The following is a 24,377-nucleotide window of genomic DNA, read 5'->3' as shown; positions in this document are numbered from 1 at the left end:
TCTATGCACACACATACACAAACACACAGACGAGTTATCCACATGTTTCATTATATAGGTCATTATTGAGGATGGAAATTATGTCTATTCAGTTTTTCATTAGCAACTTGCATGGGTTTGGTTAAGTTGTAGAGAACAAGAAAACTATTTTCTGTTCAGGGTTTTATATTTACTTCCTATTTGAAAATGAAGTGACCACACACATCTGTAAATCCTTCTCTTCTAGAGTCCTTGGATCCTACACAGGGTAACACATGACCATCTACTACCAATGAATTGGGTAAAACTCTGAGTTAGTTTTGAGCCAGACTGAATGCATTTTTTCTTTTAAGGGAAGAGCGTTGAAAAATATGAACATGAGAAACTACACAACCCCAACTGGAAATGATTCATTAGTCCTGTTTGCAAATTAGAGGCCGTCTATTCTGGGAATGTTTCTAAGAACCAAGAATAGAACTTTGTACTCAGAGCAAAAGATGTATCTCCCATCCTTACCTACTGTACCCTAAAAGGAAAAGTGATCTCGGTCTGACTTTAGGATAGAGATGGATTTATTACATGGAGCACAAATAATGTGAGTTGACTACACCTGCTCAACTCATGCCAAGGCTTGCCAGTGATAGCTTCACTCACTGTGCACCAGACTGTTCTGGAACCCAATAGAAGAACCCCAGGACAACACAAACCCAAGATGAGTAGTTTGGAGTGAGGTTAAAAAAACAAAAAACAAAAAAACCAACACTCACCTATGAATTAAAATTTATTTTCATTGCTCTGGGTTGTGACTCTCTATGACAAATGACTTTAAAAAATAAACATTTTAGATTAATAGTCCAGTCCCTTGTTGGTCACAGAGCCTTGGAAGCAGCAACTTTAGTAGAACAAAAGGAGGAAGACTCCCAGTTTCCCTTACTGGGCTAGGCTGGAAGTGATAGAGGAGGGGAGACTTTCTCTGAAGTTTTCTGGGTTTCATCTAACTCAGAGCTGGTCCCACACCTGTTTTCATCTGAGGCTATAGTAAGGCTGAACTCCTCTCGGACCCAGCCAGACTCCTGAGGTTGCTTTCATGCACAGAGTTCATGCTAATAATTGCACAAGAGAATTAAAAAAAAAAAGCTCAAAATAAACGTCATAATATGTTTACAGTTTTTTTGGTGGGCCACTTTCATGCTACCCTAGGGTGCAGTGTGAACACACCTGTCCGCCCTCCGCCCCCCCCCCCCCCCCCCCCCCCCCCCCCCCCCCCCCGGCTCTCCAGTTTCTTTTTAAAAAGTGAGCTTTCTTTGGGAGAGCCACGCAGTTTTCTCTGCTCTTTGGCTGCCACTTCTGAACTCCAGGGTTTAAAAAGGATCATTTGGGTATGGAATCTCAGGATCAGGGATTTTTTTTTTTTTCACTCCAAGGCTTTAGAAAATTTGTTAAGTTACCGTCTTTTAAGAACAGTTGACATGATCAACCAGTTTTCTTAAGTTTTAGCAGTTTGTTGGTATCATTAATCAAAAAGACGTTATCATTTAGGATCACGGCTATCCCTAGCAATTACAGCTTTGAAAGAGGCATAAACTTTGTCAATCATACTACGTATGAGTATTAGTCCTTTCACTCAATATAAATCATCTATAAGTAGCGAAAGCTGGGATAACGATTATAACAGCTGCGCAGGGTATTTTTATGCGAATTGAACTTAATAAAAAAAAAGGGAGTTTTAATGTATGTATTTGCCCCTCCCTCATTACCTAGTTCTGAGAGAGAGAGAGAGAGAGAGAGAGAGAGAGAGAGAGAGAGAGAGAGAGAGAGAGAGAGAGAGAGAATAAAGCTCATTACAGCGACCTGAGAGGTCTAAAGGAGACGACAGTACGCATTCCTTTAGCGTTCTCTGGTTTCATTCCACATTCAGAGCTTAAAATTGCTAACCTACTCGTGATTCGACATAAAGACAATTCAATGAAATCCAGGTTCTCTTTCTTAAAGACCATGCTTTACACGCCCTAAGAAGCAAACTTGGACTTGGGTTCCTGCACCGAAGCCTCTCCCAGTATCCTTGTGAAACCTCCAGCTCTGCCCGCCAGCTCGCCTCACTCAGAACAAAGCCCCGCCGCGACTGGGGGCGGCGACTGCCTGGATTGGCTAGGACCTTTGTGTCACGTGGCTCCGCCCCTCGGCCTATCTCACCTCACCGGGTCTGGGCGTGGAGAGAAGATGCCGAGTTGCGACTGGCGGGCCTAGCGCGCGCGGACCGGATGACGCAGAGAGGTGAAGCCTGGCTGAGCCTTGATTGGTCGAGGTGCGCGTGGTCACGGATCTAGGTTCAGGCTAAGAACCCCGGTGCAGATCTACTTCACTGCAGGGCGTGGAAGATGCGGAAAGTGGTTTTGATCACCGGGGCGAGCAGGTGAGACCTCCTATGGAACCCCGGAGTCTATGTTCCGTGGTGCGGGGGGAAGCGCAGGTTGGTGATTCACTTCGATGGGGTCCGCAGAGACCCGGTCCCTTCCTTCTCTGGCTTTCCAAGAGGTGTGGTCATGCCTGCCTCACTGGGTGCTCGGTGACTGGCGCTTTGAATTAAACATGACAGTGGAAAGGAAAGCTAGACAGCCAGTGACTGGTCAGCCTGGCAGGGATGCTGAACAGTTGTTCTCTAGGGACCGTCAGTCTCCGAGAGTAGTTAATTGTAGGTGCCCACAGTTCACTTTAAACCTAAACACTCCGGGTGTTTAAATGTCAGCATCCATGAACTTTAGGACAATGGGGAAAATTTTCATTCCTGCAGCATGTTTCGTATACTCTTTCCAGGAACCTACAGAACGACCAGTCTAGCAATGAGCAAAGTTATTCCAGGCTTGCCCATTTGACCCTTGACCTACTTATCATTTGTTGATGAAGAACGTGTGGAGGATGGACCCAACCAACTCCCCTCCTACCCCCAATTGGTTACATTGATATTTTTTGAGGAATTAATACAGGATTTGTTAAATGCCACTTAAGCCTGTGTCAGTGACCCAATCACATCTATATTAACTAAACCAGTGGAAGGGTCTGTCTTGGGCTTTTTGTTAGTGTGCACTCTCCTTTAGGTCAGCTGGGTTTTTGGCCGTTCTCAAGTGGAAAGTGCCTGTAGAAGTCAGGCCTGAATTGGTGTGATTTTGATATACTGTGGTGTGTGCAACTTATACTAAAGTTGGTATTTAAAGTAAGGATGAATAGGCCGGTATCTGCTTGATACTTTGCTGGCAGGGTGGCCAGAGTATGTGGATTCCAGACTCACTTTGGAGTTCCCTTAGCTGGCAGTCAGCATGAGAACTCACTGTTACCCAGGATGGCATCGCTACCAGCTGTGGGCCCCATCTGCTGCGACCTTCATATCACTCTTTGTGACCCAGTGCATCTGAAGCCTCTGAGCTCTGCTCTTTCCTGCTTCTTTGTCTTTGGCTCTATCTGCTTGCTAATTCTGCTTTCTGTCTACTTGTATTGAGGGTTTTTTTTTTTTTTTTTTAAACTGTTGCCTGTTCTGCTATGACTTAGTAGTTGACAGGGATTTAACTTCAAGCTGTGCTACTGTGTATTCTCCTGAAAACAAAACAAAACAAAACAAAACCAAAACCCAAACCAAAACCTCACCGGTTCACTTACTATGATTTGCAGTTTTCCTAATAGCAACAGTACCAAGAAGTGGTGAGAACCCTTGCCTTTGTGGGACCAAGGCACCACAAGAAAATGGGGACACGGTAAACAACTAATACGGCCCCCCTTAAAGTATTTGCTGGAGATATATTAAATCACACCCTAACAGGCACTCCAAACCCCACTTACTGTGTCATTGAACCATATTAGAGGGGAACAACTGGGTGTTGCTTATCCACATGGCTTATCGGGGGATTCCTTCTTCACATGATGTTTGGGTATTTTCTATCTGCCTGGGTTTCTCATTGGAGCTCATATCGACACTGTCAAGTTTCTGAACCAGAGAGAACTGCCTTTATCTAACACCATTTCAATGAGCTCATGCTTGTGCCCGAATTCTCCCTTCAGTGGCATTGGGCTAGCCCTTTGCGGTCGGCTGCTGGCAGAAGACGATGACCTCCACCTGTGTTTGGCGTGTAGGAACCTGAGCAAAGCAAGAGCTGTTCGAGATGCCCTGCTGGCCTCTCACCCCTCCGCCGAAGTCAGCATCGTGCAGATGGATGTCAGCAGCCTGCAGTCGGTGGTCCGGGGTGCAGAGGAAGTCAAGCAAAAGTATGTCTCTTTGTCATAGGTTGTTGTCTGTCATAAAATGAATCAAATGAGAAAGGGCAGGAAAACATTAAAAGGTAATGGGCATAGCTTAAAACGACTCTTCTTTCCTGTGTGGTAGTATAGCATGGCATTTAATCAAACTGGACAGGTCAGGGAAACATGGGAAGGTAATGGATATAGTATATATAGAACAAGTTGTGCTGAGGGAGTCTGACATAGTGATGACATTCGAGCCCTGAGAACTTGGAAGTACCCTTTCCAGTTGCCAAAAGGACCATTGTGTCGGACACTAGATCTGTATTCTGCTGTATTCTCCGTCCTGTTAGAATGCATACAAAATAGTGATGCTGTTTTATCCAGAGAGAGATACTACGGCAATCTTTTCAATTTTGAATATATTGATTATGCGGCTTGATTGAAGCCAGAGCTTAATATCCACACTTTACTAAGCATTGCTTCTTCATGCCTAGCAAAATAACTGTGTTATTGCTAAAGTTTGTAAAGTAGTAATGCGATAACTAGTCTGGCTTCACCTGCATGACACATAGTAGCTAAAGCAGCAACAATGTCATTACTTAGAGTAGCCATTTTAATAATTTCAACCATATGGCTGTTGTATGATCAAGAAGTACTGATGCACTATCCATATTGTCAACCAAATATATTTCAAGGTCTGGTTTTATCAGCTGTGGCTCTGTCCTGGGTCACAAAGCAGACAGGATGTGGTGCCTGAGATTCTGGGAGACACTCTGAGCATGAGTGTTGCCTGAGTGTCACGGGAGCAGGTACTGCCTGCCTGGATCACACTTCCCAAGGGGTGTGCGTACATTAAGGCCTATGAAATTTCAAAACTGAAAAAAGCTCACTCACGGTTGCATTTCTCACCTCCTCCATGACACATATTCTGAAGCAAGCCTAATCCCCCCAGGGCATTTATGGGTTTAGGGTATGTGAGAGTGCAACCTTTAATCAGTTGATGATACGTAGTCTCCAGTCATGAGCTCCACTGCGTGGTTTCCCTTGGGTCTTCTGTGTTGGTAGATTCCTGGTCATCCAGATTACAGCACTGATAGGTCAGGGCAGACCTGCTGGGCATTATGTAACTTTAACGTGCCAGCTTTGGAGGATATGAACTGGTAAAAAAGATCAGGAGGAAGATGGGTTTGCTTGAGGGGTCTCCAGGGCTTGGTTGGGGGGACTGCATTTGGATTTCCGTCTAGAGATTTAACTTCAAAGCCCTTTGGAACTACCCTGAGCCAAGATACTCAGGTATCTGCTGTGGCTAGAGACACTGCTGAGGAAAAGCCATTGTAATGCCAGGGTTACATTGTGGCCATCTTCATTGGTTTGGAAAGGGTTTTTCTGACCTCGGGCCTTCTGTGTTATAGTGTGGAATACAGTTTTGTTTCATCTTTCCTAACAGTGCCATTTTTGGTATTTTGCTTGCAGGTTTCAAAGATTAGACTACTTATATCTGAATGCTGGAATCCTGCCTAATCCACAATTCAACCTCAAGGCATTTTTCCGTGGCATCTTTTCAAGGTAGTTTCCACAGTCTAGATCAGATCAGTGGTTCTAATCCTGTGGGTGGAGACTCCTTGTGGGGAGGGGCACATTACCCTTTCAGAAGCGGGTCACGTATCAGATATTCTGCCTACCAGATACTTACATTATGATTCATAACAGTAGCAAAGTTACAGTTAAAGTAGCAATGAAGTAACCTGAGGAGCTGTATTAGAGGGTCACAGCATTGGGAAGGATGAGAAGCACTGTTGTAGGGGAGGCTGAGTGCAAGAGAGGTGTTCATTTTGTTGCCATGGCTTTGCCTTTGGTGTGTATGTTGAGCTGGGGGATGCTGGGAAGGATGAAGATAAACAGGAAGAAGGAGTTGGTGCCACAGCAGGCAAGTCAAGTACTTGGTTTTGTGGGGAGCACTGCCCGTGGCCATGGTTTTCATAGTGGTCTGAGCTTCTAGAACATTCCATATCGTCAGATGGTTCGTGTTGAAATGGCTGAGTGTGCTGGTCTCGGAACCCTTCTAGATGAGGCAACATGCTTAGAGAGCCACCAGCCTCTGGGAGGCTGCACTGCAAGATGCCTGGCTGTGTGTCAGGAACTCTGACTAGTGAGTTGAGAGAATGCAGGGGACTAATGTCTGCCTGAGAGGTTCTCAGTGCACACGGAGTATAGTGACGTTCAAAGCTATCTAACCACAAGCCAGACTTAGAAATATGTGTGTTTGCAACCCAGTGCATTAATTCATAGAGATTTTTGATGCAGGCGACCTGCACATTTTCTCTTTACTTTTTCTCCATGAAAACAAAACACAACACACATGCATCCCACTATTAAACTGACATCCCAGCAGGGCAATCTGTTAATGTGTTTGATGCTCTTAGAATTCCTAGTGAAAAAGACAACCTGGTTAACTTTTCCAGTACTTAAACACACTCAGTATGAGTGAAGACTTTTTCTCATCAGCATAGCTATGATTGCCTAAGAATAGTTTGCCTCTAATCTGACTGGGTAAGTCGGGGCAGGTAAGCATGGGAAGTATTCCTGTGAATTTGGGTGGAAGAAGTATTTGATATCTCATTTAATACAAATGTCCAAGAAATTGGTATTTTCTCATTATAGAATCAAAGTGTGTGTGTGACATCTTTGGTTATTTTCAATTCAAGGAGCTTTAAAAAGTCACACTACTGTCTTCTGTTGTTTCAGAAAAGTGATTCATATGTTCACCACAGCAGAAGGACTTTTGACCCAGAATGACACGGTCACTGCCGACGGGTTGCAGGAGGTGTTTGAAACCAATCTCTTTGGCCACTTTATCCTGGTAAAAAGTCTGGGGTCATACTAATTCCATACTTTATTGCTGTGATCCTGAGGGTGTGCACAGACATATTACTGTTCTGCGAAGCTCGTTAGTTTATGGTTAGCATTAAATCATCAAGTTTTTACATCTGATCACTGACCTCTGAAAATGCTGCTTCTGTGGAGCCTAGAGGAGGTAGATTGGCAGACATACAGTCTCACTTGAAAACAACAGAAAATAACAGCAGGAAAAGCAAGTTCTAGTCTAAGTAGTTCTATAAACAGGGCATGGCACCTCATAGCCTGGGACAGTAAGTGTGCTGTCATTAAACACTGATACTTAGTTGGCTTTTCGTTATCATGGTTTCTTCTTAAGCCTCCGTACTTGGATGTACGGTTCTAGAAATATATAAAAGGGTCATCATGAGATGTGTGGCTTATCTAGTGTGTTGCCTCTGACCTACTCTCCTGGGGTGGCTTTAATATGGTGAGGAAGTGGCCAGCCATGGTGGCATTATGGTTCACTGGTGCTAGGAGAAGTGTGATGCTAAGTTTGCTTGCGTAGAACCTGTATTTGTTATTTCTAATCTCTTTTTTTTTTTTTTTTTGCTCCCAAGTCTCTTAATTAGACCCCAATGAGGCCTAGGGTGTCTTTATTAGAATTGTGGAACACTAGTATGTACCAATCATTCAAGGAAGTGAGTGAGATACGTATCTCTGGCCTCAGGTATCTTCTTAAGAAAAAATAGAGAAGTATAATATGAATAGTATACTCTCATTGGTTAAAAACAAGATATTTATATATGTGTGTGTGTGTGTGTATGTAATATGTTTTTACATGGATTAAAATGAAACAGAGAACTGGTTGCCATTGATGAACTTGGGTACCAGGATGTTAGGAATGAGTAGAAGATTCATATTTCATTGTCTGAATTTTAATACTATTCGGTTTTTGTGCTATGCAGTATCGCATTCTTACTGACTACTAACATACAAGGTTAGAATAGGATTCTTATCTGACCTTTTCTTAAGTAACTTTATAGAGAAATCCATCATCTAATGTGTCCTTAGAATCTTCTCTCGTTTCTTTGCTACCTTTTTGAATTATTAAGTAAGATAGTTATTTAGAAGTGGTGCCTCACACCTGTCTTCCCAACACTTAGGCTGAGATAGGAGGACTGCTGCAAGCTTAGATCTATCCAGGGCTACAGTGTGAGGAGCTCTTTTCTCAACTGAAACAAACAGACAAACAAACAAACGAACAAACAAATGAACAAGCAAACAAGACTAAAATAAGACAAAGCAGTAATGAGTTAACTCATTAATAATATTGATAGTCTTATGTTTTGATGACTCTACTGTTTACAAAGTTAAGTTGTTAGGAAAGCAAATAGAGCTGTGATCATGGGGCAGATGTCACAGGTGTCCTAGCCTGTCTTTGCCTAGACAGATAGCGTCATCGTGGGGTTCAGAATCCACCTAGCAGAGAAACGGATGCCAAAGCTATGATTGCAATGCCGCCTTCTTCAGTTACATTTAGGAATCTGACCAAATTTCATAAAGCACAGACTTGAATTCATGGTTCATGTGTAAATGAAGAAATGGGTCCCTTTCTAGTCTGGCTAGCAATGACCAGACACTAAGAGTTACTATAGAGTGGGGGTCCTTTCTGCGAGTTGCACGTCCCTGAAGTGGTACCGGTTAGGAGTGGGTAGCTGAGTCTCACATGTATGGGGTTTTCTTGTTTCGGTTGCCTTATTTATCCACTGCAGTGTGGCCCATGTCTGGAAGCTTTAGTGGTAGAGTTTTCTCTAATGAACTAACGTTTTTCGGTAGTTGTATATATATTTTTTTAATTTTTAATATTTTTTTATTACATATTTTCCTCGGTAGTTGTATATTTACAAGACTTTTGCAAGGGTGGTACGGAGAGTTCTTGTCCATCCTGTGTGCAGTGTCTTCTCTTATGTGCGTTTTTCTATCAGTACTGTGCACTTGTAAAAATAAACGATATAGCACTGATAAGTTATCAAGTATAGTGTGTGCTGAAGTCGCATGTTTTATTAAGTCTCAGTCTCAGCTCTGGGATTCTATCCAGGGCCTCACAGCACATTCAGTAGTCAAGGCCCCTTAGGCCCTTTGTTGTGGAAGTTTCACAGTCCTGTTTTGGTTTTGATGATCCTGAAAGCTCATCTCCGGGTCATCAAAGTTCAGCCTGGCATTTCCCAGACTGGCTCTCGGTTAATTTCTCTGATGTTTGTCTCACAGTGAGACTGTAGAGTGGTTTTGGAAAGACTGTGGAGGTAAAGTGCCTGTCTCATCACCTCACATCAAGATTGCATATTCCATGTCATATGCTTATCATCCCAGCACTTGGGGTTGGAGGCAGGAAGACTGAGCTAGCCTGTGCTACACAGTGAGCTCCAAGCTCACCGAGATGCATAGCGAGATCCTGGCTTGGAGGATGACGACTATAGAGTCTGTGACCTTGATCTCCTGGCTTGAGGTCGCTCGTCAGGCTTCTCCACTGTGATGGCGTCCTTGGGTCTCCATAGTGTAATGTTCAGAAGACTTCTGCTCTGTGTAACCCACACCGAGGGGGTTGAACTTCACCTTTTTTAAGGATGGATTATCTACAGAAACTTTTTGGAATTTTTCCATCAGGAAAATTTCTTTCTTCCATTTTTAAAATTCAATTCGTTCCATATTCATGCATAATCATGGTTATATACTTTATACATCAAAGGGTTTTATTTAAAAATGGTATTTCTCTCTCTAGTCTCTGTAACATACACTATACGACATAGGATGGTAATTAGATGCGCTTACATGACTATCCATACCATTTCTTCTTTCTTTTCTCATTTCATTTTAAGATGGGAACCAAGGTAAACTGTTGTTAGAAATAAGGATCTGGGTTCTTGTTTCTACTTAGACGTTAATAGCTCTAGGCCCTTTCAGCCAGCAAACCGTGGAGATAAATGTGTGCATTCTAACTCATGAGTGTATATATATTTATACATACAAGTAGTTGATCTAACATGAGCAAAATCGTAATGTCTGTACCCCTTCCTCTTTGCTGCCTATAACCCTTCTAGCTTCTTGCTCTTGCAACAGTAAACCTGTTCCTTGCTACCATATCCCCATGAGTTTACTTGTTGAATTCCAGTGTACATAGACAGAAGTTTTACATTGTTAGCACATACCCCTGGTAGATCACGACACCTTTTATTCTGTGTCTTCTTCATTCAGATTCGGGAACTGGAACCACTTCTCTGCCATGCTGACAACCCCTCTCAGCTCATCTGGACGTCCTCTCGAAATGCAAAGAGGACTAACTTCAGTCTGGAGGACATCCAGCACACCAAAGGCCCGGAACCCTACAGCTCTTCCAAATACGCTACCGACCTCCTGAATGTGGCTTTGAACAGGAATTTCAACCAGAAGGCAAGGCCTGTCTCAGAGATGCCAAAGTTAACCGTCAGAGTTGCTGCTTCTTAGGGGAGAGACAAGCAGCATCCATCCTTTTATTTATGCCGTTTATTTACTGTTCTGCATTCTTGAAGAACTATGATCCTCTGCTAAGAGACACTTGTTAACTCCAGTACAGCCACTGACTGTATCTACTCTTCTGTCTGCCTGTGTCATTTAATGTCTTCCCCACTGCAGCTAAGTGGCTCTCACTATCCCAGTTCTTAGATGAGAACACTCACATTTTGAGATATTGTGGCATGTACTCAGCCTTACACCTCCCAGCCTGTCATGCTGATGACTAAAAGGTAGTCAGTAGTTTAAACCTCGTGGAAGGTGGTGATGAGGCTCCGTAGCTCTGTCTCTGTGAGCTTACAGATTGCCGGGGTGTTTATGTAAATGAGAAGATGCCCCTTATCGGTCATGCTGGCTCCTGCTGACCACCGTCGCCTGGAGTCACTGCTGCTTTGAGTGAACCTATTGCCCGGGTCCAGAATCTTAACTGGAATTCTTGTCTTTCCCGTTGGCATTTTCTGGTTGTTCTTACCGCTTGGAGTCAGAGTGGTGGTCCAACTATGAGTTTCCTCCTAACATCTTGAGATCTTTAGAATTTGCCACAGCTGTTTGCAGGTCCTCTCAGCATTCCTTTCAGAGGGCAGGCTCAAGCTGAGTTAGTTCCATGTTTCATAAAAAGCTCTGGGATTTTTATTTTTATTTTTATTTTTTTACATTTCAATTGTCAAATAAAATGTAGGCTTTGTTTTCGGCTCATGATTCTTCTTTTTCAGTGTCGCAGGAAGGAAAACCTTAGGATTACATTGGGGGATTCCAATTGAAGCCTTCGTAATGACTTTTTTTTTTTTTAACAAATTTTTGATTTACTTTTTTTAAACAAATTTTTATTGTTTTATTATTTTGGGGGCTGGGGATCAAGCCCCGGGCTTCGTACTTGGTGCAGTACCATTTGGACTAGAGCTTCGGTTCTTGTTAACTTTTCTATCCTGATCCCTGTAAGTGATTTTAGACTTACATGGTCCTACTAAGCAGCAAGGACAACTGAGAGTCCAAACTTGCCATTCCCTGGATTTCAGGCTCATATGTGTGTGTCTTTTATTAACAAGCCTCCCTGAACTTAAGTCAATTTGCATCAAATTAAAATCTTACTGTGTCTCTCCTCTGTGCTCCCAGGGTCTGTATTCCAGTGTGATGTGCCCAGGCGTCGTGATGACCAATATTACGTACGGAATTCTGCCTCCCTTTATCTGGACGTTGCTCCTACCCATGATGTGGCTCGTAAGTGGCAAGCGCTTATTGTTATTATTTTTTTAATCTGGTGTTATGAAATTGAAGAATTCAACTCATAAGCACCAGGCAGCCATTTGACATAAGGGTTTTGATGTGCCGTAATCATAAATGCAAACTTTCTTTCTTAGATTGAAATTTGTTGTTGCTGTTGCGGCTCTAAATGGCCACATAATGCTGTTGTTTTCTTTTCATCAGATTCGCTTTTTTGTAAATTCGCTCACTGTGACACCGTACAACGGAGCAGAGGCACTGGTACGTTACTAGGGTTTCATTGCCTGTATAGTGGCTTTGTGATTGGAGGGTAAGCTCACTGATGAAAGTGAGCAGTGTCAGGGGACAAGTCTGTAAGACAGCAGTTGTCAGCCTGTGGGTTGTGACCCCTTTGGCGTCGAATGACCCTTTCACAGGGGTCACTAGACCATTGGAGAATACAGATATTTATATTACGTTTTATGATTGGGTGTCACCACAATAGGAGGGACTATATAAAAGGGTCTCAGCACAAAGAAGGTTGAGAACCATTTCTCCGTGAACAAGCAAATTACATTTGAGACTAAAGTCGGTATAGTGTTATAAACTCGAGGTTAGAAGCTTAGCATTTAGCACCTGCTGGGACACTGGTCGCTATGACTATAGAGAGCACACCTCTATAGAAGCAAGATGTACCAGGAGCTGCAGGAGAAGTGGCAGGACACTGCAGAGTCAGTCAAAGCAAGGTGATAGCCAGTGAATGCCTTCCCACGGGATAGGGCTAAGAGTAGAGGCGACAAGACCTGTTGTCTTATGTGAAAGATTTTCTTCGTGGAGCCGGAGGGGTGGCTCACTTGTTCTTATAAATGACACAGCACAGTTTGATTCTCAGCCCACACATAGCAGGTCATAGCTATCCATAGCTCCAGTTTCAGGAGATCTAACACCCTCTCCTGACATTCACAGGCACTTGGAATACATGTGGTACAATGACATACATGCAAGCAAAGCACTTACATACGTATAATAAATCTAAAGAAAAAACATAAAGATTCATCTTCCTCTCTTGGTATTAGAGACTCAAGCTGCCTCATTAGGATTTCCTTTACTGGCGCTTGACAGTTGGGCTCTCCGTGTTTCCTCAGCTGGGGCAGGCATTGCTCGGAGGCCATACTTCTGTTTTTTTTCGGTCCACGCGTAATGCCTTTGCATATTTCTCAACTCAGCCCCAAAGCTCTACTGATGGATCAGGATTCTCATACAAGAACCTGCCTCCCCCATGTTTTGAAGGGTGTGCTCCATCCACCGAGATAGGACTTTTATCCTAGAAACTTGCAGGCTAGAACTGTGGTGTCCAGGCCTGGCTATTTTTTTTTTTTTTTTAAATCTTGACCAAATTGAGTTTGGGGGGAAGCGTGAAGGGAATGATACACATTAAAGAATCAAATCGTTTCTGACCCAGAGTGATTGTGGGAACAGGTGCTATTAGACTGTGTTGGTATAGCTGCCAAGATAGAAGGACCTTTAATGTGGTGCTTTAGGGATTCCTCATTCTGTACATCTGCGGCGTGAAAGTCTTGTCTAGGCGTTGGGTGTATATTGAGCACCAGCGGTGTGGGGTGTATTTAGAAGAGAGAAATTCCATTACTAAATAGCTTAGAGGTCTGTTTGGGGAACTAATGAATCCGTAAGATAGGTAAGAAAACAAAACATCTTGTCGTTAGGTAGGGAATGTTCTCTCAACAGTGGGGAGCTAGGACCACTGGGGCTGGACTAGTTAGAGCCGACTTTGATGAGAACGGGGCTGATCTAGACTCTGAGGGGCCAGGTGATTTAGATAGGGTGAGCACTATGATCCTAGTGGCCCAGTTTCAAAACTTAATCGTGAAGGGCTAGAGAAACAGCCCAGGGGTTAGCAGTCCTTGCTGCCATTGGTGAGAACCAGGCTCAGTTCCCAGTCCCCACAGGGCAGCTCACAACTATCTGTAGCTCCGCTCCCAAGGGCTCTAATGCCTTTTTAAGGCATATACATTCATGCAGGCAAAACACCAATAGAACAAAAATAAAAGTTAAAACCCATCGAGACCTTGCATAATTTTCTAAGTGTACACGCATAAAAGGCAGACATCACCGCAGACATCTGACTCACTTACATCTGGAGAGGCTGATAGGGATGATGAAGGATGGTAGCTCAATTTTGTCTCCTCACGAGGGAGGCATGAGCTTGAGCTAAGGCACAGGCCAACCATTGAGGATGCTAGAATTATATTACCTATTCACATCCAAGTTCCCCAGTTCCTGGCTTGGCACCTTTGAACATTGTTCCGCACATCTAGGCTTTTATTGTATGTAAAATAGAAATGAAGGCAACGAGTGGAGGCAGGGTGTGATGGAGGACTCGGTATATTTTAGCAGGTCAGAGTTTTCAAAAAATGATTTTAATCATAACAAATATAACGTGATGGCTCAATGGAGCAGAATAGAAAGTTTAGAAGGCCCATGAACAGAGATTTAGTTTATGATAATGACCAGAAACAGAGGGAAAAGATGGGCTTTTCAAGCAACATTGTCACCAGAAGGGCATAAAAGAAAGGGTCTTTATTTCCTGCTTTTCACCAAAATAAAGTTCTAGATAATTGAAGAGGACTATATGTCAGAGTTAAAATGCAAAAGTATTGGGAGAAAATACAGGGAAATTATACGAAGTTTCAGAATGTGAAGGCTTCCTTGTCAGAATGTGGAATCTCTAAGAGAGTGAAAATTAAAATTAGCATGATCCCAAACTCCACTATAAACAAGGCACAACGTAGAATACAAACATCTGTCTTACACGAAAGGTAAATACTTTCTTAGTAAATCACAAACTCCAGCAAATGGGAAAACAGCGTTTGTTGGAATCACAGGTAAAAGACATAAGTCACAAAGATTCTGAACGGGTTCGGCCGTGGGCAAAGATGCCTGGCCTCGATGATGCTAAGAGAAATGCAAACTAAATCTATAATTCAGAGCTCAGCTCAGATTAGCGAAGTCTTGGATGTTTGGTGCAGGGCTGTGATGGCTTAAGGAACTGAGTCCGAGCCTGGGTTACACAGCTTCTGTGGCGGACTCTCTGGCGGTCAAGTGTTAAAGGCGCGTAACCTTCACTGCAAAGTTCTGGTTTTGGCACCGCTTTTATAGATGGAGTCAGGCTGTGGTGAAATGTACTCACCATCCCTCGTGGTTTGGTTACTGCATACATTTTTTCATTAAAAGTTGAACATGCCAGTTCCAGCTTCTCCCCTGATTGGGTTCTGTTCTTTTAAAAGCAAATGGAAAACAGCTCAGTATCCACAGGTTTGAGAAACTGAGGGTTTGATGTTAAAGTGGAAACTCCCATGTGCCACGCGTACCCCCGTTTAAGAGAGAAGGAAGGGTATGTGTTACTAAATGAAGAGATTTCTTTGCCTGACCACATGATAGAAATAGTAGGTTCCTCCCGGAGACGGCACCTGTGCGGCTGCGAAATTGCAAAGGGAGGAAGACTTCCTTTTTGTATCATGCACATCTTTTGATCGTGTGCATCTTCTTACTGGTAAAATATTATCCCAGTGACCTGTGCTTTATTGTGCTGTGTGCTAAGAATGACATTAACTCAAGCCTGTGGATGAGTCATGGGTTCATAGGAGAATTAAGGGAGAAGATGGGCGAAGTGAGAATTGTTTTTTGTTTTTTGTTTTGTTCTGTTTTATTACTTTGCTTAGATTAGCTCTCAAAGTCTACTGTGGAGCAGGCTGATTTACAGTGTCTCTTCAAAATATGATAGCGGTTTCCAAAGGCCTTTAGATTGGCTAATGCTTTTTGAGAGGACTTTCGAGGTTTCTTTGGGGAGCCCTGCAGAGTACCGATGGCAAAGCTCACCTGCTTGGGGCAGGCGCAGCGTCACAGACGTCACTGACACGCTCTTCCTTTCCAGGTGTGGCTTTTCCACCAAAAACCGGAGTCTCTTAACCCTCTGACCAAATATGTGAGCGCCACCACGGGATTCGGGACTAATTACGTCACGGGCCAAAAGGTACATAATCTGTTGATGTTGTCAAGTGAGATGTGCAGCCAGGCCAGTATGCGGCCTGTGATGTTCACAAACCCATCTGCTTGGCTTCTGCACCCGAGTCCTCATGCTGGCTTTATCACGGTCCATTTCATTACTCTCGGCTTTCTCCTGTCTCAGAGTGCCCGGCATCTTCTTTCTCTAAGCCTCTCTCACCTTTGTTCTCATTGATGTCTGTCACCCATCAGAACTCAGCTTCTTCCCAGCCTCCTCTGTCTCTTTAGAACAGGCCCCATGCCTGTGGTGGGATTTCTTGTACCTGTTCTGTGGAACACTCACTCTCGGGTGCCCCTGTCAGCATATAAGCTTTTCAGGGAGGGAGCATACCTGCTTCCCTCGTATGCCGTCTCACGTGGAGGCTTTTAATAAATAAATAAAGTCGTATAGAATGCCAAATACTTCTATGTGAACTTAACTTCTCTCTGAATGCACATTCTGTTTGAGATAATTGCCAGCTTTGTCAGACAGCTATTTTGAAGAGGCGAGACATAGAATAGAGAAAATTAAATCTGTATTGAGTCTTTTGGAGTCTCATCTAAAAAGAAATCAAGTAGAATCGCACAGAGGTGGGGTAGAGAGATAAGAGCATGCACCTAGGACTACAAGAACATGGTGTAGCTTTGTCACGAGCAGGGTTTATTATAGCATCCTGTGTTTCTCTGCCCAGCTCACCGAGGATGCATTGATGTAAAGTAGAACTAGACTGGGGCAAGTGTGTGACCTCTGTCAGTTTGGCAGCAGCGCGAGTCCAGTGACCGTCAGCTGGGTATATCACTTCCCATGCTACCTGACTCTAAAACCAGCCTTTTCTAGTTTTCAAAATGTGTTGTATTGCTTACTAGTGACTTGAGGACATTTTTGAGAAACATCTCCTCAGCAGGTGGAGTTGCGTGGTGTTTCCTGGCTGTCTGCACCGTGGCTGGGCTGGCTCATCACCATGCATTAACCCAGAAACGGCTTTGGGAAATTAAAACCGTTCAACAGAAATGACGTGGTTGATCTGAGTATTTACAAAATTGTTCAACACTGCATGAGTTGTTTTGTTTTAAGACGTGGTCTCACTAAAACATTCTTGCTGGCCCGGAACTCTAATCTTAGGGAGGGAAGTTTTTGTTGCTGTGGCAGAACATCAGGAGAGAAGCAGCTTTGGGTAGAAAGGGGTTATTTCATGTTACACTTCCACATCACAGTCCATCCGTGAGGGAAGTTAGGGCCGGAAGGCAAGATGGGAACCTGGAGCCTGGCACCAAAGCAGACGCCGTGAAGGAGCGCTTCGTTTTGGCTTGCTCCCAGTGGCTGGTTCACTTGCTTCCCGATAGATAGCCCCAGGAGCATCATCCAGGGCTGGAGCTGCCCACCGGGAGCTGAGTTCTCCCACATCACTCATCGACCAAGAAAATGAGCCACAGGCTTGCCCACAGGCCAGTCTGGTGGGATCATTTCCCTCAGTTCATTCATGTTACCTCTTCCAAAATGACAGTTGTGTCAAGATGACAAGCAATTAACCAGCACAGACCAGTTATATACCAGGTAAGACAGGATCTCCAGTTTCATGCACATAGAAGCACTTTGGAAGTGGGTGAGCATGGACAGGAATTGAGATGTGATTCCCCGCACTCACATTTCCCTCATTATTGGGTAAAAGGAGTTAGACTAGGAAACACATTGTGTATCTCTCTGCCTAAAGCAAGCAGCAGGAGGTTTGGTGGATGCCAGTTTGCATGAGCATTTCCATCCTCAGGTGTTTCCCAGTGGCCCCTTCCTGCCCCTTCCTGCCCCTTCCTAGCATCCAGTTCTCTTACATGCGTGGGCACCTCCCTTTGCTCCAGTGTACCGTGTTTTGTTTCTTCTTTTGCAGTCATCTTTATCTGTGCTTGTTTTCCAGATGGACATAGATGAAGACACTGCTGAAAAATTCTATGAGGTCTTACTGGAGCTGGAAAAGCGGGTCAGGATCACCATTCAGAAATCAGATCACCCAAGCTGATGGGGACGTTCCTGTGGGCCCCTCCTGTATGCCATGGCGCACGTGGCTTTCCATGGCGCACATGGCTTTCCATCTCGCTGGGAGATACACATTTGCAGTAAACCATAAGTCGTGATGATCTCTCCTCCTACCTTTCACAGTGATCTCCAAGACTGTGTGTGTGCACATGTGTGCAGGCGTGCACACACATGTGAGAAAGGACTGGCAAAGTAGAGGGACCAACTACATACCCCTCCAGAGCAGTGTCCTGTTGGAACTGCTAGAGGTTTCCTGCGGTGCATAGCTTTCTGCCTCCTAGAGCCCAGTAGTTTTGACTTGTGTGATGGGGAAGCCTGAAGCTTCTTTTAGTCTCAGCAAGGAGGGGCAATGCCACTGGGTAGGACTTCTACTACTTTTTTTTCCTCCACGATCCCCTCTTTTACTCTCTTTACATTCTCCTTCATATGCTGCTTTGCCTAATGTTATTCATTCATTCATTGTCCATCCATATAGTCATTTTCAAGAGAAAGGTATGAATGTGTTTGGGCCACAAGCATTATTTTTGGTCTTTAATAACATCTATATTATAGATGTATTCATTATGAACGGCTTATTGTCATGATCATATTTCACTGGAATTAAACTTATAGCAAAAGAAAATATTCATGTTTTAAAAAAATTTTTTTTTAAATCCTGAAAAACTGCTAGGACGCCATCCGGTGCACAGTAGAAGCAGAAGAAAAGAGTCGACTTTTATGTGTCAGATGATGAGTTTTTCAAACCTTTTCTCCATGAATCTTAAAGAGCCATCCCTGAGTATCAGAATGCTAGAGATGGCTAGACATTTTTATCATAAAGGCATCCTATCACTTGGGATATAATCAAGTCAGTAAAATTCTGAACAAAAGTGAGAAAGTGATAGATACATAAATATAATCTCCCTACAATTTGTGGTATGAAAACTTTCTGGTTAGAGTCTCTCTAATTTTGTTGACTATGTTTTCTTTTGTAAAGATACAGATGAGAATGAGTCTACACCCACCGGCCCCTCCTCTGTCCCTGGGAAGCAAGGGGTGGTTTTTCACTCTTCATCCTGAGTGAGCTCCCATTTGGCAAAAGCTCCTTCTCAGGGGGAACTCAGGTTTCTCATCTGCAAAGCAAAGCTGTCACCCCTTGGTTCTATTCTTCACGGCCTTGCCTGAGGATCCATGTTCTGTGTGAACCATGAGAATTCCTCGTTTGGGTAGAGAATCAGGTTCCTTAGAGGTCAATAAGCCAGCATGCTGAGGCCCAGACACTGCAGGCCACCGCCCTTCTGACGGATGGCCCCTTCTCTTCCCCATGTGCTTGTTTCCAGGAGACAGTACCGAGCTCTGCAGTGGTATGGGAGGATTAGGGTCCCTGCGGCTGGGTAGTCATAACCTTAACTTGCCTTGAGAGTGAATTGAGAAAAAGCTTGGGTTTTGCTTATTGGTGAGTTTGGAGAAAACACCCTTTTCTGGGGTTGTCAACTTATAAACATCAAGTTATTCTTAGAATGTTTTTATTATCTTTTTTTGCTGGCTTCATTGGGAATTCCCTCCGTTTTATTCCTGACACTGGTATCTGCCCATGGTCAGCAAGGCAGGAGCTTTTCCAGTTTGCTGGTGTTTGCAAAGAACCTTGTTTCTGCCTCGTTGGGTTATTTTTTCCTTCCTAGTTATTTACATATTATCCATATAGATTATTAGCTCTACTTGTTTTAATTATCTTTTTTGTTTTCTTCGGCTTAAAGTAAACCTTTTCAAGTCCTTTGAGTTAAACCTTAGGTTCCATATTTGGAAATTTTTCTTAATTGTTGCTATAAGCATTTAATTATAAGCACTTAATTGTCTAGATGCTATTCTCATCCCACATGTGCCGACAGATTGTCCTGCATTATATTAATTTATGTTGAGGTTTCCTTTTATGAATTATTAAGCAATATTCAATGCTCATATTTTTTAGAGATTTAAAAGATTGATACTGGCTGGGAAGATGACTTAGTGGTTGAGAGCACTGGCTGCCTGTCCTGGAACGAACTCTGTGGACCAGGCTGGCATTGAACTCAGAAATTCACCTGCCTCTGCCTCCCAAATGCTGGGACAAAAAGCATGCACTACCACTGCCTGGCTACTGGCTACTCTTTCAATGGACCCAGGTTTGATTCCTAGGACCATGTGGTGGCTCACAAACATCTCTAGCTCCAGTTCTAGAGGATCTGATGCCCTCTTCTGGCCTCGGTGGACACCACAGGTGCATCCGATGCCCAGGCATCTGTGCAGACAAAACACCCATACACATTAGAATAAATCTTTTAAAAGTTGGAACTGGCTTCTAGGTGTAGTCTGTTGGGATTTCCTAGTTTGATGTTAATATAGTCAGGGTATATTAAGTCCTATTTCTGTATTGCATTTCTTGACTTTTATTTATTGTAAAGGATCTGTTCTGCTTGAATGAGTATTCTGTGAATTTTTCTTCACACCACACCAGCTCGTGTATTTCCTCCTTGGAACACTCTTGTTCCCTTTGTGTTTTGTGCGGAGTTCATGGGTGCCTGTGTGGGAGGGCCGCAGTGCTCTGTTAGAAGCAGTATTTCTCACCTTTACACTGGCTTCATTTCTCTTGTGGTTTTACCCTTCTGTTTCTTTCCTGTGCTCAGTCCGTTTTTCTTGTTCTATGACCATTTCTGGTTTTAATTTTAAAATTTTGGTTCACGTTATTCTTAATTTATTTTCATGTATTTATTTTGCATGCTCAGGCGTATTGACTTCAGGGCCTTGGGGCTCATCTTCTCTCTGTAGTTGATTCCCTAGGCTGGAATGCTGTAGCATCTTCTCTCTGTGGTTGATTCCCTAGCTTTTGTTTGGTTGGTTTGTTTTGCTCCAGTTTTGTTTTCTTCAGTCCTCAATAAGGTCTTCGATAGTTATTTAATCTAAAATTTCATCATATCCCTCGGGCTTTATCATCCTTATCTACTTTGAAAAAACAAAACAAAACAAAATATTTATTTGAGGTCTGAAGAGATGGTTCAGCACTTAAGAGCCTTGAGTGCATAGCTTCATTGCTTCTGTAGGCTCCTAGCCACATTAGAAGCTGCCACTCTCAGAAACATATACCAGCGCTGAGTAACTTGTCTTCCTTGTATTGATAGAGGGTGCTTTTAAAAAAAAAATACCTATTTTTCTGTCAAGCTGTGTATTTATGTCTCTTACCATTTCCTGTTTGATTTTTCACCTTTGGTAAGAAGAGATATTGTTGTCTATATAATAGAGAATGAAGCTCTTGCCTAAAAGTCATTTATTTATCTAACACTTGTACTCATTTCTCTTGTTTATTGTCCTTTAATATTCCAAAGACTCAGGGCCAAGACCTTTCATGGTTGTTTCTGGCTGTATTTCTAGTGTTTGACCAGTGCTTGCCATTTCCTGGGCTCTTGATGAATATATGAACAGTTGATTGGAAAAGCATCTATTTGAATAAAATTATCATGCTATCTTGGTCTTAGACCCAGTTGATTTTTATTATGCCACATTTATAAAACCTACACTGTATCTTAGTTTGGAATAATGTTCAGAATGCCAAGCTAGAGTTTACTGAGACTGTCACTACTCTTGAAGAACAGATTGACAGCATCTATCACAAGTTACAAGCACATGTGCCTTTAGCAAGTCAGCGTTTCTCAATTTGCCCTAAAGATAGATCTCAAATACATACACTGTAACAGAGTTACTGTCACCTGTTGGAAACTCTTGGTGCTGAATATGCTTTGAAAATTAAAGTTGCTTGTTCTTTGGAAAGATAAGTTCGTGCACACAATACACTATGTTTGGTAACAGCCCTAGAGGGAGTTGGGGTAACAACCTATAATCAAAGCCAGTTGTATGTCAGCGAAAAAGATGCATGAATTCACATTAAAGCAGCATAAAAAATATAAACAGCCTCCTCCCAGCTTGGGTAGGCTTAGTGCCAAGGAGTATGCTAAACATTTTGAAAAGATGTTCAGTTTCCTAAGCTGTTTGGGCTTTGAAATTGCAGGTCAGGGATTTCAGACCACTGTAACAATGTTCATTGTTGCATCATTGCCCAGCAACAGCAGGAGAATATAGAGAATGTAAGCGTGTTTATCCAGTCTCTAGGGTATTGGAGAAAGCATGATGCCATTTCCATAAAATACACTAAAGGTAGTAGTATTAAAAAGGGATGAGGTAGATTGTGAGTTAGATGAATAAAACCAGATGCTGTAGAAGGTGGGGAGGTCTTTGTGTGTTCACAGACAAGCGTCAGGGCAGGGGGTCCCAACCTTCCAAACCCTTCCACTCTTTACTACAGTTCCTAATTGCAATGACCCAAACCATAACATTATTTTTGTTGTTACATCAAAGCTGTAACTTTGCTACTGTCATGAATCATAATGTAAATATCTGATAGGCAGATGTCATAAGGGGTCCCCGATGAAAAGGTCATGCAGCCCCGAAGAGGTCATGACCCACAGGTTGAGAACCACTATACTAGGGGACCCTGGAACGTTGAGCATACAGGGTTGTTCCTTCACAGGGCGGGGTGCATAACCTCCCAGGAGGCTGGGAGTAGATTTACTGAATAGCCTGGTGACCCTCACACGCACTCTGTGTGGTGAAGACTAGGCTGGTTTATGTCCCCGACCGTATCATAAGTCTTATTTTCCTCACTTCATCTATAAAGCCTGTCTTTATGGAAGGTCTCACATGCACTTTATAAAGAGTTTTGATATAGCCACATCTAACCTTTAGCTTACTTTGTTCCTCTGGGAGACTTGTATGGCGTTGAGTTAATTATGACCAGGAAATATATGCCTAAAATGGAACAACCAGGGTCAGAAAAACAACAACAGGGACCAGGGAAGACTGCATTGTTAAGTGCTCAGTGTCAAGGCAGAAAAAGCAAAGGAGATAGCGCAAATTGAGTAACTTGTGACTGCCTCCAGATTTTTATATTCAGAGTCAAGAGGATCAAATGGAGATAATTTAAAATCTAGCCTACCAAAAACATGGACAGACAGTCAGACTGACAGCTCTGAAAACAGATCCACATAAGATACTGGACCTGTGTACGTGGTTAAGTGGTGGTGGGGCTTATGGAACCGTTCAGGAGAATGGGGAGCAGGTTCCTGTGGTCCCTCTCAGCCAGCAGAGGTCACCCTTACTCTGTGACTTCTGGGCCAGGTAGTCTTCCGGTGCTTACAGGGCTAGACCCAGACTACTTCCTGTCCCGAGGTACCACCGAGGGATGGCTGAGCTGTGGTCAAGGGCTTGGGGTCAGAGGCCCCTGGATTCATACTTGCGAAACTGATGCTTGTGAGTGGGCTGAACGGTCGGGGAGTCGGGTTTCCTGTGGACCATGCTGATGACACTCACTGGAGTGACTAAGGGAAGAGTGGAGGATCCATCCAGCTGAACTCTGTCCCCCCCATGCCCATCTTGGGACAACTCAGAATTCTACCTGGTGTATCTCCAGACACAAGGCCTAGGAATGATTCTGGAGTGATGGCCACGAGCTTGACCCAGTTATCTCCTGTGTCATAGTCTGCTGGTCAGGTAGATCTCAGCTGATCTCCTTGTGTCCAGCCATCTTACTCTCTGTTGTCTTTGCCTGTCTACTTTAAGCCATATCTTCAGCTGCCTGGGGATGCTCTCTATAGCATCAAAGCTGTTCTCATACTGCAATCACACCATTGTCGCTCCCTTGGGAATTTGAGTGAATTGATCCAACCCCAGTTCTCTCAGGATCTGTTCTATAAAGACCTTATAGGATGAGCAGGCTACACACTTCAGGTAACACTAACCTTGCACCCCAAGTCTATAAAAACTGCAAACCATGAATCTTTATAGCCATCATTTAAATGCAAACTTGAGGCTCTGCTTGTTACAATTACAAAATCCCATTTGGGGATGACTCTGCAGTAACTAGAGAGAAGAAAGTAGGTTGTAAAGGGAGAGGGAAGAAAGAAAACCTTGGGTTTTCAGCATAGGTGGCATTTTTGGCTTTCTGTCTACACACACCCCGGTGGGCAGTTTAACATACAGAAAACATACAGAAGCAATCATATATGATGAGTAAGGTGCTTTGCTTCATTGGGAGGAAGATTCTTCTAAGCCCATTTTTCTGTCAGAAAGTAGCAACTGAGCCATTACATTTTGTACAGTTATACTGTACAATCTTGCCTTTGCCACTGGAACTCCCTTCATTTCTCCTAAGCCCATTCAAACAGTTTTAATTTCTTTCTTCTTCTATGATGGTGCCGTTAGTGCCCCGTGTCCACACCCAGCTCTATCCCATGATATGTGAGAGATACAAACTGTCCCAAACACAGAACTCAGGGCTTGGCCCACTCCACATCCAGATTTCTGTGGGACCCATAATGGCCCAGGGTTACGGAGGATGGGTTGAGGAAGCTTCAACCACAGATACCTCAAATATGAGAACAGCAGGAGCCTTCCCCATTCCAAACCTGGCACCAGAAAGTGCCCCCCA

At 43.4% G+C, this 24,377-nt stretch overlaps 1 protein-coding gene across 1 annotated transcript; it reads left to right on the top strand.

Annotated features, from left to right (window-relative positions):
• The first annotated feature begins 2,230 nt into the window (after positions 1-2,230).
• On the top strand, positions 2,231-21,373 carry Hsd17b7 (hydroxysteroid 17-beta dehydrogenase 7). The gene is made up of 9 exons (XM_021160622.3): positions 2,231-2,392; positions 4,030-4,233; positions 5,683-5,775; positions 6,955-7,069; positions 10,300-10,494; positions 11,707-11,811; positions 12,019-12,075; positions 15,746-15,844; positions 17,766-21,373. The coding sequence occupies exons 1-9, from the start codon at positions 2,358-2,360 to the stop codon at positions 17,865-17,867; spliced, it is 1,005 nt and encodes a 334-aa protein (XP_021016281.1). The 5' UTR covers positions 2,231-2,357; the 3' UTR covers positions 17,868-21,373.
• The last annotated feature ends 3,004 nt before the right edge of the window (positions 21,374-24,377 follow it).

This window comes from Mus caroli, unplaced genomic scaffold, assembly GCF_978045245.1.
Source record: "Mus caroli unplaced genomic scaffold, Mus_caroli_1 scaffold_1, whole genome shotgun sequence".
Lineage (NCBI taxonomy): Eukaryota > Metazoa > Chordata > Mammalia > Rodentia > Muridae > Mus > Mus caroli.
The sequence above is the reverse complement of the archived record's forward strand: the minus strand, read 5'-3'. Positions and strand labels throughout refer to the sequence as shown.

What these genes read in the sequence shown, in the direction of transcription:
- Hsd17b7 (XM_021160622.3), top strand. Translation starts at nt 2,358, where the DNA reads ATGCGGAAAGTGGTTTTGATCACCGGGGCGAGCAG. An exon ending in TTCCGTGGCATCTTTTCAAG is followed by an intron (nt 5,776 to 6,954) that starts GTAGTTTCCACA and finishes CTGTTGTTTCAG; the next exon opens with AAAAGTGATTCATATGTTCA. An exon ending in ACAGGAATTTCAACCAGAAG is followed by an intron (nt 10,495 to 11,706) that starts GCAAGGCCTGTC and finishes CTGTGCTCCCAG; the next exon opens with GGTCTGTATTCCAGTGTGAT.